The sequence below is a fragment of the Lampetra planeri genome, chromosome 2 (assembly GCF_965212315.1).
Source record: "Lampetra planeri chromosome 2, kcLamPlan1.2.h2, whole genome shotgun sequence".
NCBI classification, from domain to species: domain Eukaryota; kingdom Metazoa; phylum Chordata; class Hyperoartia; order Petromyzontiformes; family Petromyzontidae; genus Lampetra; species Lampetra planeri.
In genome coordinates this window covers 22,410,136-22,423,583 of record NC_136108.1, presented here as the reverse complement: position 1 = coordinate 22,423,583, position 13,448 = coordinate 22,410,136, and the positions used below count along the sequence as shown (strand labels likewise).

The following is a 13,448-nucleotide window of genomic DNA, read 5'->3' as shown; positions in this document are numbered from 1 at the left end:
TGTAATGTATAATGTACTGTATATAATATTTAACACTTAAGTAGAACAGATACATTTTTTTGGTCATGCACATGGTGCTGATCGCCGGACTTGTGTACAGCCTTTGGAGCAGCTTTGCTGTTTTCGCAGGATTGGCTCGGGACCGCCGGGTAATGTTCGAAGCAGCCGGATAATCGCGCGCCGGATAATCGATGATCAACTGTAGGCCTTTTTAAGAAGCGATCTGGCTACAAATGATAGCTCAACGAAGTGGCTTATCACGTGCAAATATATAGCTGCAGCCAAATACTCTAGTAATGCCGTACAATAGCACAGTAAAGCCCCAGCTGGTCAGACATGGCTATCTGGATTTTACTTTTATCCAGACCAATAGGTATATATATACACACATGCGTGTTTCGCTTAACGAGCAAGATACGTTTCGCGAAAATTGCTTGGAAAGAGAAAACTCGTTAAACGATCTTCGTGTTCCTATTGACTCACTTCATTGTTAAAAGCTGAGTTAGGTTTCAGCCACAAAAGTTTCACTCTTGAAATACAAATCATCATTTAAAATAAAGTAATAAAACATGAAATGTAACACTCAGCACACATGATGAACCACGCAGGCGCCTGGCATTTGTGTTGCTTGAAGGGTAGATGTTAGTGTGTGGAGGGAACAGTAAGGGCCATGCCGGACCGCTGGTTCACATATCACTCGCCACTGTTGTTAGCGGCGGTGCGGAATCGAACCAGGATTTCAGGAGGGATGCGAGATGGAGCACGACTTCCTGTCCTCAACGTTTGCAAATATTTAGGAATGCTGCCTACCTCTCCCGGACCCACCCATTACAGTGACACCACAAGGCCCCTCACCCCCGATACCACGAAACACGCGGGCACAGCACAGCTGGTAAACAAACAGCTGCGGGCTGCCGTGTGCTCCATGTCACCATGGGATGCATTCAATACATCGGTCTCTGCACGCAAAGCAAACATTTTGCTCGTTTTGTGAACAAATTGATCTAAATCAAATTGCTTGCCATAGCAAATTCTTGTAGACACGCCTGGTATAAAAATAAATAGTGTACTTTAGAGGCAAAAATGTATCAAATAGAGAAAATACATTGAACATACTTTAGAATGTTACGTAATATAATATGTCTAGTGACATCAGGGATGTCATTGTATGGTGCCGGCCCGGGAGGGCCGTGGTGTGTGATGTACTTACGTCACGGACTGCATCGGGTTGGTTGCTGTGTGATGCCGGCTCTAGCACAGCATGGCGTGCGATTCACCGTCATCGCGTACACCCTGTAGGTGGGTGTAGTACCAGCCCTAGCGGGGCTTGGTGAGCACTGGGATAGCGCGGGCACCACGCATAGCATGAAGTGCGGGCTTCCACAATGGGGAGCGGAAGAGTGTCAGCCCAGGGACAGGGTTGCCCCGGGCCATGGCACTCTGGTTGATCCCGTAGACACGTGATCTGGAGTGTCCACAGAGAAGGCCCCAGGTGGGGGGGCTAGGGGGTGATCACGTGTCCAGGGAGAGCTCTTGAGAGGGAGCTAGAACACTCGCGAAGGTGGGCGGGGCCGAGGGCGGAGCCAGCCCCGACCCGGGAGGATATAAGGTGGGTCCCTGAGAGGGACTGGGGTCACTTCGTTCTACAAGCTGTAAGATCTACGTCCTACGTCTGAAGAAGCATCAACACTTGGCCGGGGACCCGAGTAAGAGTCCGACCGTTCGTAGCTGTAAGTATAGTGTAGTTAGCTGGGTGGTCACCACCCCAGGCTGTATCTGGTAAAGGGGCAGTTAACCCTTTGTATATGTGTGTTACAATAAATGTGTTGCCACTGAAGAATAACGTCTGCGACTCAGTTGGACTCACTACACATGTTTAATAAAATGCTCAAGATTGCATTAAATTGTGTATAATGAGTAAAAATGTGGTTAACCGGTATGAAATGTAGTTAGGGAAATACGTTAGTGGTGGGGGAATGTCGTGATGGAGGGATGGCAGCTGTTAATGTTGCAGAGACCTCCACACTTGTGGTAATTTACATGATTATTGTCTAGCCTAAACAGCCGTTATACCACATAAACAATGGAAAATGCCTTTGGTAAACTGTCTTCAGGGGCGTTTGAGGTTCCTGACAAATTTAATAGAGTTGACATGAGCATGGTCAAACTTTTACAAACTTTTCCCCAACTTTTCTTCGCTAAAGTGGCCTAAAGTATTGCACGCTTTATGCGTAGTCTACATGGTTTGGATGTAATGGAATACATTTGTGATGCAAGCTGTAAAATGTAACATTACACCAACACAGGAATCCAGCCCTGCGTCTCCATTGCATTACTTTTATTTTATATTGTGTCATCTGGGATGTCAATTCATACAACGTAGAACGGAGCTTCATATAGTTATAATTTGTTGATTGACCAAGCTAATCACGTACATTTATGTCACACTTATACACGTGACAGTTCATTTGTTTGGCTCTGTCGGGTTGTGGAAGGTTTTTAATGGCACAAATTTGGTCAGATAGTTATGTGGCCTCAAAACAATGTCTAGTATGATTCACATTTTAACTGTAATTTGAGTGTCTAAATGCAACTGCATCTCAATACGCTCTACACAACAGAGGGACGCCCACTGCAGGGGAAAAATGGAGGCGTATACATTTCCTGTCATTGGAGAATAATTAATTGAATCTGGAATTGAGCAGGGACAGGAAAGTCCGGCACAGGTGTCTGAGGGAAGGAGGTACCAGACCTCAGGGGTAGGAGAGGAGAGAGACAGACCTCCCCTTAAGTCAAGGTTCACCGGGGCCTGTGGTCTAAAAGCCTCTGGAGCCTGCACGTGGAGGGGAGTCGAATGAAATTAGAAGGAGCGCATACTTTTCGTGTTATGTTGACAGCATATATACATCATTTACGTTTTGTTGTAAAGCTGACATTCATTGAGGCATTGTCATTTATTAAAATTGTGTATTCATAATGCATTTGTCTTGACTAAACTGATGCAGACACCATAAATCGCGTTCACTTAGATATTACATTTGGCCAAAGACACGAAACGATAGAGCGGTGATGAGTACTTGTGTATTGAAATAGTCTGTTGTGCCAGGGACTTGTGGGCGAGCCGGGAATTCCAGGGGAGAAAGGAAATGCAGGAACGGCGGGGATGACGGTAATCACTTACATCTTGCAAATCCGTGCTTGTTCGGATGCTTTTGCTTGCTTTTTTGTGTGCGGATAAACAATACAATGCAACAGCTTGGTTTTCATATACGTATTGATCATTGTGTTTTCATGCAATGAAAATAATATGCCAAGAGTGTTGTGTACAGTACATTCATAACTCGTTTGACGTAATCTGTAAATAACCCTTTGTGCTGCAGGGGGAGCGAGGCTCTAACAGCACCGTGCCAGGCGTGGAAGGGGAGAGAGGCCACCCAGGAAATATGGTGAACCTCGATTTCATATATATACATGTGTTTATAAATTATATTATATTTCTGATTATTCGAACCAAAACATATCACTGCCTGAGTGAGTAAAACAAGTGACACGTTAATGAAATATAGTGATGAACCACACAAGAATACATTTTTCAATTTGTCTGTGGATATAATAATGAATGATTATATATAGCATAAATAAAAAAATTACGGAGTGTGTAACAGACACAGCTTTTGCACATAGGTGTAGAAAACCACCACCAGAACCAGTGCAAGCAATTGTCCAAGATCTGTGGCCCTATTTTGGAATGTTTGGCCAACTCCATTAATGAGTGATTATACACGTGGGAGGAAACCGGAGTACCAGGACATTTATAATTCATCCCCGTACAGATGGAATACATATGGAAATGAATCCACTTGCTGTACTACCTTAGCCTCGAATTTGTGTGATGCAAATTTGCCATTCAGTTAAACAAAATTTAATTGTGACCCTTAATTGACACAATTGAATTGTGAACGTGAATCATTACACCACGAATGATAGTTATATTGTTAGAGCGTAGATAAAATAACACGTGATTGTACTTGTGCATTACTTGGAGCGAGTGTGTATGTGGCAACATCTTTGACGCTTCGTTTGTATTCTTAGGGCCTGCCTGGGACCGATGGGCTGCCTGCTGACCCTGGGCCACCGGGGCCTGACGTGAGTCACTCAGTTTGTGTGCATCACAACACAAAAGTCGCTTCAATATCACCTCAGCGCAGTCATTGTCCATTCAGGTGTAAAATATGTGACATACAGAATCAGAGCATGGACGTGTGCTTCATTTATAATAAGGGTTTTTTGGGTTAGATCGCATTAATATAAATGTGTCGCTAACCCACCACCACCCGGCATGACTAATCATTAAGGTGTGTAACTTGAACATAAGGTACCAATTAGCTATTTCTTTAGCAAATCGGTGTGATGGCGAGTAAACGCACAACATTTACAATTGAGTATGCCGTTTTGCTGGTGAATTCAAACAGCCGGCAAATCGCCTGATGAAGCTGGTGGTAATCACCAGCGAAACGTCGTAGTCATGGCACATTAACGTAATATACATTAACGTTGAAAGAGAGATAATATCATCACGTTGCATCATCGAATAAAATGTCACATTGTTGATGTCTGTCCACGAAGGTCAGTGGAGGTCTCTGATAGCTGCACGTGGCCACTGAAAATACAGTCTCATGGCTTGGTGATTTCTGTACATTTCGTCTGACGATACCATAGGCCAAAGGCTTAACTGTAAGGAAATTATTTTCCTGTTTGTTTGCTTAACCTACAGTCCTTATACAAATATAGTATATATAAACAACAACAAAGGACCTGAAGTTCAACAATAAGCATCTTGTCCGTTAGTGTATAAGAGTGGGACCGGATCTAGGATGTTTGAATCCACATGTGTATTTGGATTCTCAAAACCTAGCTGTCGATATTTATATCAATGAAGTGTATTTGAAAACCCTGGACTGAAAGAGGATCTAAACTCTAATACATCCTTTGTTTCATTACTTTTCACACATAGTGCCTTTTCTCCTTGATTTCTCAGCCCCTTGTAACATACGTGTTGGAAAGGGGCCGCTTTTGTGATGTTTTGGCCAAAATATGCGAGTGTCTTTGGAGTGACTCCATTACCGCAGTGACTCAGATTGCCAAGGGGGGTGCGTCTCAGCTGTTTAAACAATTCGTGAATCTGGCTCTTGTCCGTGTATATCTTTATTTATAAATGTATTGAAGAATAACTTGTTGGTCAAGCAACAGTTAAACATAATTGCACCAAACAATTTAGGAAGATGCAAATACTTTGAATGTACTGTAAGCTCCTCATGAATAGTGTACCGTGTTAAGAGACTAGAGATGACACACGGGTGTATATTTTCAAGCTTTTTTTTTATATCGCAATAGAAATGTGGCAGCATGCAGTGCGCCAATACTTATGGATAAGTGCGCTGCCATTTTGAAGTTGCGTTGTCATGCCGTGTTTGGTCTGTTTGATTTGTTCTGAAAAGTGATAGACGTTGGTGTCTTTTAAAAGTTTATAACTCCACCTGCATTTACTTCTCGTTCACATGTAGGGTGCAAAGGGCTGGCGGGGACCGTCTGGACTCAAAGTGCGTTTGGGTTTAAGACATCCACTGTACTGACGTGTAAACAAGAACATTCACAACTAATGTGTTCGGCGATCAGTTTGTGCTCAGTGCACGTGACACATGAGTGTGCTTCCCCACATCCTCGTAAGAAGCCTTCACACAAAACTTGCACAAGATGGTGACACAGCCCAGCGATGGCGCGCTCGCCGCTCATTGCAGGGGTTCGCGGATTCGAATCCAGTAGACCGCCTCTGGTTATTACTGTGGTGGTGTGTATTGTCCATACAATACTGCATACTGTCTGATTCTCAGCAGACGTTAAAGACCCTTTGACATCATTGGATACCCCCCCCCCCTTACTTTACAACCAGTTATGAAACAATTTATTTACAGATGAATCAAATTGTACAGAATCCGTAATATTCCGGCAGACGATAAAATTTGACGAGGATCACATTAAGTTACACATCAATGCCATTCTAAGATAATTTTATTTGCCTTGATATAGTCTGATGAAACCAATCCACTCCTGAATGTAACACATCATACAGCATAAGTTGTGGTATATCGTGCAGAACAGCTAGAGGAATAACCCTATCTCCAATTAAACATTTGAATCGAATAATGGATTTGTAGACATCTTGAATGAATTTAAGTAAGATTTGATCCGTGCTACAGTAACGCAATTATGCCTTCTGTTATGTCCTACGAATCTTGCGCGTGTAAAAATGTAATATAATTTAGATTAATTTAAAATACCTTCGCTCAAGGTGCTTGACGGGGGCTTACAAAGATTCGGTGCGGTTATGATTTCGCTTTCTGATTGTGTGGGCGCAGGGTGAGAAGGGTGCTCCGGGAGGAGGCGGAACCAGAGGACTCGCGGGCTATCCTGGAAGTGCAGTAAGAGGCACACTGATGGGAATTTGTACTGCAGTAACGGTGGTTAACAAAACGTTCTCAGCGTACTAACCGAAACATAAGTACATTTTACAGCAGCTAATTGCAGAGGTTTCCATATATCTGTCGGGATAATTAAGTTGCTGCACTGCCAATCGTGTGGTGTACAATGGTACCAATGTGCGCCATGCGTATAAATGCGTGTATTACCTCATTAACATGTCACGTGACCGATTACAGGTTTCCGGTCGCTCAATGCGGTGGTAGAAGATGCGTCCCCCAAAAAATGGGAACAAAACGAAACCGCATGAGGAGACAGCTGCCTGCCAAGTGGCGCTTTCAGTACACACAGTAGACACAGTAGACACATTATTCTTTGGTTCTTTCGGTAAAGTCACGTATAAAGATAAAATAATAAATTAAATAATAGCATACTACGACGTTTCGATTGCAACACAAGCAATAATCATCAGGAATAAAAGAAATAGCAACAAAAATCTAACCAGAAAACTAGAGACAGACATATAAGCAGACAGACATCATAAAGATACACAGAGAGAACACGTATCGGCACAAAGAGAGAGGTCGTCTCTGTGACGGGGCTTTAAATATAGAGAGGGGGCGGGGGCGGAGAGAGGGAGGGGGCAGAGAAAAATTAGCATGTCAATGAGTGGACAACAACGTGGTACGGTACGGAAGCTTGAAAATTAGGAGATAGACACACTAAAATTAAATAACCTAGTAAAATATCGAAATGTAATGTAATGCAACACAGAGAGTCAGTCAACACACAATTAACGTATAGCCCAGTTGATTACGTATTTCAAAGATTGCTAAGTTAGAATTTAAGTGTGAAAATTCCAAAGAGAGGACACAGGCAGAGAGAGAAAACAAAAACCAGAGAGAGAGAAAACAGATAAGCTTAAATCTTCCCCGTAGAAGTGGTTCAATCTTAATTTTGGAGCTTTTGTGACTGCAGGAATTATTCTTTGGTTCTTTCGGTAAAGTCACGTATAAAGATAAAATAATAAATTAAATAATAGCATACTACGACGTTTCGATTGCAACACAAGCAATCATCATCAGGTATAAAAGAAATAGCAACAAAAATCTAACCAGAAAACTATAGACAGACATATAAGCAGACAGACATCATAAAGATACACAGAGAGAGAACACGTATTGGCACAAAGAGAGAGGTCGTCTCTGTGACGGGGTTTTAAATAAAGAGAGTGGGCGGGGGCGGAGAGAGGGAGGGGGCAGAGAAAAAATTAGCATGTCAATGAGTGGACAACAACGTGGTACGGTACGCAAGCTTGAAAATTAGAAGAAAGACACACTAAAATTAAATAATGTAGTAAAATATCGAAATGTAATGTAATGCAATACAGAGAGTCGGTCAACACACAATTAACGCATAGCCCGGTTGATTACGTATTTCAAAGATTGCTAAGTTAGAATTTAAGTGTGAAAATTCCAAAGAGAGGACACAGGCAGAGAGAGAAAACAAGAACCAGAGAGAGAGAGAAAAAAGATAAGCTTAAAACTTCCCCGTAGAAGTGGTTCAATCTTAATTTTGGAGCTTTCGTGACTGCAGGAATTATTCTTTGGTTCTTTCGGTAAAGTCACGTATAGTAGACACAGTACACACACAGTACACACACAGTACACATACAGTACACACAGTACATACACAGTACACACACAGTACACATGCACAATGTTGTTCCTCGTCCCACCGCATAGCTGCATGTAGAGTGAATTCAAACCGCATGGTAGAGGACATTTTTGGGGTAAAAAAGGTGAGCCACATATACAGCGCGAGCTCGCACAAACCGAACCCACATAGAGCAGAGGGAAACCTGTACGCCTATATAAGGGCTTCTTCTAAAGGGGGCCCAGGACAATGAATACCTCTTAGAGGCCATGGTCACCTCTACCTGTAGCTCTGTGTGCTGCACCAGTATATGTTTGCCTTGCCGTGATTGTTAAACGACCATGTAGGCCTTACCAGAATATATGCGTGCTTCTGTGTTTACGCACGTCACACAACAAATTGCTAGACAGCTGATAGGGCAGTGAGAGGCCTACAACGGGCCATGTTCCAGGTTTCTCAGGGTCTCAACCGCATGTGTAGTTATTCTTACACGTTTAAGTATGCACATACTCTCTCTAAACACACGGTAATGTGCACAGACTCGCAACATGTATACTTGCGCCCAATCCATATCCTATACTGGAAGTTGAACTTATATCACACCGTATGTAGCCAACCATGCTAACCGGAGGTGCAACAAGTGTGCCTTACACTCTCGTTTTATCCCAGGCCTTCCCTCCTTGCAAGCGTGATTAAACCTTAACCCGTAAAGGGGCTAATGAATCTGGCCTTTTTATCACAGACATGGAAGCTGTGCACACAGTAAAGCTGATCGCGTGAACTGTCATTACCCTTACATGTGTAGTGGTGATACGCGCTGGGGTAGCGATCGGGTGCCAGCGCGTAGTGATTGGCTGTGTGTGTGGTGACGCGCGCTGACGGTGAAGGATCAGGGGTCAGCGCGGGGTCGTGGGTTATGTGGTGCTGATTGGCTGTGTGCCGGTGACGCGCTGGAGAGGGAGTGATCGGGTGGCAGCGCGGCGTGATTGGTTGGGGAGTGGAAACACGCGCTGGGGGAAAACGGATCGTAGAGATAGCGCGTCGTGATTGGTTCACTAAGGAGCGATGCTCACGTCGAGGTCCGCATCCGCTCCGTCTCCCGTGAGGAGGGACTATATAAGGTGATGCACACAGGCGTAAGGAGAGAGTGTAACCAGCGAAGACTGAAGACGGAGAGGAAGAGATAGGGCCCTGCGGTACCCAGTCCCGCTGTCCTGTGGGGACCGGGACTCTGTGTAACCCAGAGGCGGAGTGTAGGGTGAGCATGCAGTGTCAGCATGCAGAGTGTGTAGCCAGAGGCTTAGGGTCTACACGAGACGAGTGATGTGTGTGTAGCCAGAGGCATAGGGTCTACACGAGACGAGTGATGTGTGTGTAGCCAGAGGCATAGGGTCTACACGAGACGAGTGAAGAGTGTAGCCAGAGGCAGAGAGTCTACACGAGCTAAGTGAAGAGTGTAGCCAGAGGCAGAGAGTCTACACGAGCTAAGTGAAGTGTGCAGTCGGAAGAATAGAGACCACACGTTGTATTGTGACAAGTCAAGATTTAATAAAAAGTGTGTTACCCGTCAAGGAGTTTCCTGCCGTCATTTCCAATACTTCACATGTAAATGGCCATTATTGCCACAATGTCAGCATTCATGCCTGTGCCAGTTCAGTTTTGCCTCCGGTGTTGTCAGTGACTTGATGAATGTATTTTATTCTGAGTCTGATCAATTATATTTAGCCACAGGTGAGTACTTGACATTATATTCTTAGGGAATAAAAAAACACAGGAAGTATTACACAACAACTGACAATAGGGTTTACAATTCAGGCTGTGCTATATAGTTTGCATTTCAATAGAAAGTTTGGTTTTATTATGTATGTTTATGTCAAATAAAATCATGCATATGTTGTAGTTCAGATTTCAAGGTTGTATGTATGTTGAACTTATTTAGCACCGTACGTAGTCAACCATGCTAATCGGCGGTGGGGGGGGGGGGAAGGACAACAAACTAAACACAACAAAGCAGTTCTAAAGAAATTAGTTTTCAATATACATTTAAAAGTGCATAGCTGCCGTGGCTTCCCAATAAAGGTTGTGTCTAAAGTCTGTAAACGTCTGCTTGAACTTCAGGGTAACAGAGGAAGCCAGGGTGACCAAGGCAGCAGAGGACCAAGTGGCATGCGTGGCTGTCATGTGAGTAAGCATTTTTATTTTTTGGGTCTTTCGGTAAAGTCATATAGATAGGTTCAAAGAAAATAACAAAAAACTACGACGTTTCGATGGCAACACAAGCGGTCGTCATCAGGAAAAGGGGGTTAGCCTCATTCCTTCTTTACTCATGGCCACCTTTCCAGTGGTGATTCATAGTCATGTAAACAAAACATACATTTCACTGCTATCGGTCAAAGGCATCCCAATGATGAAAAAATGACTGCAAATTACTAAATTGGAATTACACACAGCATTAATATCGCCTCCGACTATGAAACTTGTTGGTGATATGTTAACTCCTTTGCATTGTATGCAGGAGGCCATGGGTTATATTCCAACCCTGTATATTTGCAGTTTGTGTGTTCTGTCTCCCCATGGTCGTTTGTATGTTTCTCCAGGTCCTCCGGTTTTTCTCTCCACATTTGGCTGCTATGAATTTCCGCATGATAAGTCACTTCGTTGACCTATCATTTGTGGCCAGGTTTCTTCTAAGAACTACACATCTCAGTGGGCCTTACCTGGTAAAATAAATAAATAGTTTTTTGTTTTGTTTAATAGATCCCTTATAAAAAAGAGATTCTGTGAGGCTTCCATGGGTAAACAATCGTAATAAATTTACATATATCAAATGTACTCTTTGGTTCTTTAGGTAAAGTCACGTAGGTAGCAAAATGAAAAATAATATATCACGACGTTTCGATCGCAACTCAAGCGGTCGTCCTCAGGCGGAAAAAAATAATCCAGCAGTGGAACTGTTGAACCAGGAAGAACACAGCGAGAGAGCCGTTACAACAAGAGGTTATATACGTGGCGAAGGGCAAGCAGGCGGGGTCTGAGCTGGAAAGAAATTCCATCCCCGCACGCAAGTACACATATACAGTGAGGGAAAAAAGTATTTGATCCCCTGCTGATTTTGTACGTTTGCCCACTGACAAAGAAATTATCAGTCTATAATTTTAATGGTAGGTTTATTTGAACGGTGAGAGACAGAATAACAACAACAAAATCCAGAAAAACGCATGTCAAAAATGTTATGAATTGATTTGCATTTTAATGAGGGAAATAAGTATTTGACCCCCTTTCAATCAGAAAGATTTCTGGCTCCCAGGTGTTTTTTATACAGGTAACGAGCTGAGATTAGGAGCACACTCTTAAAGGGAGTGCTCCTAATCTCAGCTTGTTACCTGTATAAAAGACACCTGTTCATAGAAGCAATCAATCAATCAGATTCCAAACTCTCCACCATGGCCAAGACCAAAGAGCTCTCCAAGGATGTCAGGGACAAGATTGTATACCTACACAAGGCTGGAAGGGGCTACAAGACTCATCGCCAAGCAGCTTGGTGAGAAGGTGACAACAGTTTGTGCGATTATTCGCAAATGGAAGAAACACAAAAGAACTGTCAATCTCCCGCGGTCTGGGGCTCCATGCAAGATCTCACCTCGTGGAGTTGCAATGATCATGAGAACGGTGAGGAATCAGCCCAGAACTACACGGGAGGATCTTGTCAATGATTTCAAGGCAGCTGGGACCATAGTCACCAAGAAAACAGTTGGTAACACACTACGCCGTGAATGACTGAAATCCTGCAGCGCTCGCAAGGTTCTCCTGCTCAAGAAAGCACATATACATGCCCGTCTGAAGTTTGCCAATAAACATCTGAATGATTCAGAGGACAACTGGGTGAAAGTGTTGTGGTCAGATGAGACCAAAATGGAGCTTTTTGGCATCAACTCAACTCGCCGTGTTTGGAGGAGGAGGAATGCTGCCTATGACCCCAAGAACACCATCCCCACCGTCAAACATGGAGGTTGAAACATTATGCTTTGGGGGTGTTTTTCTGCTAAGGGGACAGGACAACTTCACCACATCAAAGGGACGATGGACGGGGCCATGTACCGTCAAATCTTTGGTGAGAACATCCCTCCCTCAGCCAGGGCATTAAAAATGGGTGGTGGATGGGTATTCCAGCATGACAATGACCCAAAACACACGGCCAAGGCAACAAAGGAGTGGCTCAAGAAGAAGCACATTAAGGTCCTGGAGTGGCCTCGCCAGTCTCCAGACCTTAATCCCATAGAAAATCTGTGGAGGGAGCTGAAGGTTCGAGTTGCCAAACGTCAGCCTCGAAACCTTAATGACTTGAAGAAGATCTGCAAATAGGAGTGGTACAAAATCCCTCCTGAGATGTGTGCAAACCTGGTGGCCAACTACAAGAAACGTCTGACCTCTGTGATTGCCAACAAGGGTTTTGCCACCAAGTACTAAGTCATGTTTTGCAGAGGGGTCAAATACTTATTTCCCTCATTAAAATGCAAATCAACTTATAACATTTTTACATGCGTTTTTCTGGATTCTGTTGTTGTTATTCTGTCTCTCACTGTTCAAATAAACCTACCATTAAAATGATAGACTAATCATTTCTTTGTCAGTGGGCAAACGTACAAAATCAGCAGGGGATCAAATACTTTTTTCCCTCACTGCACATGACATTAACTTGCTAATCCCCCTAATCGCTCTGCCTAATCTATCCCATCAACATAGTGCTAATCTCCCATTAACGCTGCTGTTGTGCGCATATGCAGGGACGATACTCTTATGCGGCGACGGAAGCTCATTTCATGCTAATTTCTCTCCCTAATCTCTCTCCCTAATCTCCCCCATTAACACAACTGACGTACTTGCGTGCGGGGATGGAATTCCTTTCCAGCTCAGAACCCGCCTGCTTGCCCTTCGCCACGTATATAACCTCTTGTTGTAACGGCTCTCTCGCTGTGTTCTTCCTGGTTCAACAGTTCCATTGCTGGATTATTTTTTTCCGCCTGAGGACGACCGCTTGTGTTGCGATCGAAACGTCGTGATATATTATTTTTTATTTTTCTACCTACGTGACTTTACCTAAATAACCAAAGAGTACATTTTATATATGTTAATTTATTACGATTGTTTACCCATGGAAGCCTCCAATGTGGTGGACAAGGACCCCTCTACTGACCAGCGTCTGTAGAGTGAAGGCCAGCATGCTGCGGCCACAGTGAGCCCTGTGTTCAACAACACTTAAGAGAAAAGAAAAGCATTGCAGAGGCTGGAAAAGCACAGAAACACGGGCTGTGGGG

At 43.6% G+C, this 13,448-nt stretch overlaps 1 protein-coding gene across 1 annotated transcript in view; it reads left to right on the top strand.

Moving 5' to 3' along the window:
* LOC144729959 (uncharacterized) overlaps nt 1-13,448 on the top strand; it is a 90,032-nt gene that overhangs the window by 56,314 nt on the left and 20,270 nt on the right. Inside the window, exons 12-17 of the mRNA XM_078610391.1 lie at nt 3,107-3,169; nt 3,381-3,446; nt 4,093-4,146; nt 5,565-5,600; nt 6,417-6,479; nt 10,252-10,314. Coding sequence (XP_078466517.1) covers nt 3,107-3,169; nt 3,381-3,446; nt 4,093-4,146; nt 5,565-5,600; nt 6,417-6,479; nt 10,252-10,314 — 345 coding nt within the window. The remainder of the gene's footprint in view (nt 1-3,106; nt 3,170-3,380; nt 3,447-4,092; nt 4,147-5,564; nt 5,601-6,416; nt 6,480-10,251; nt 10,315-13,448) is intronic.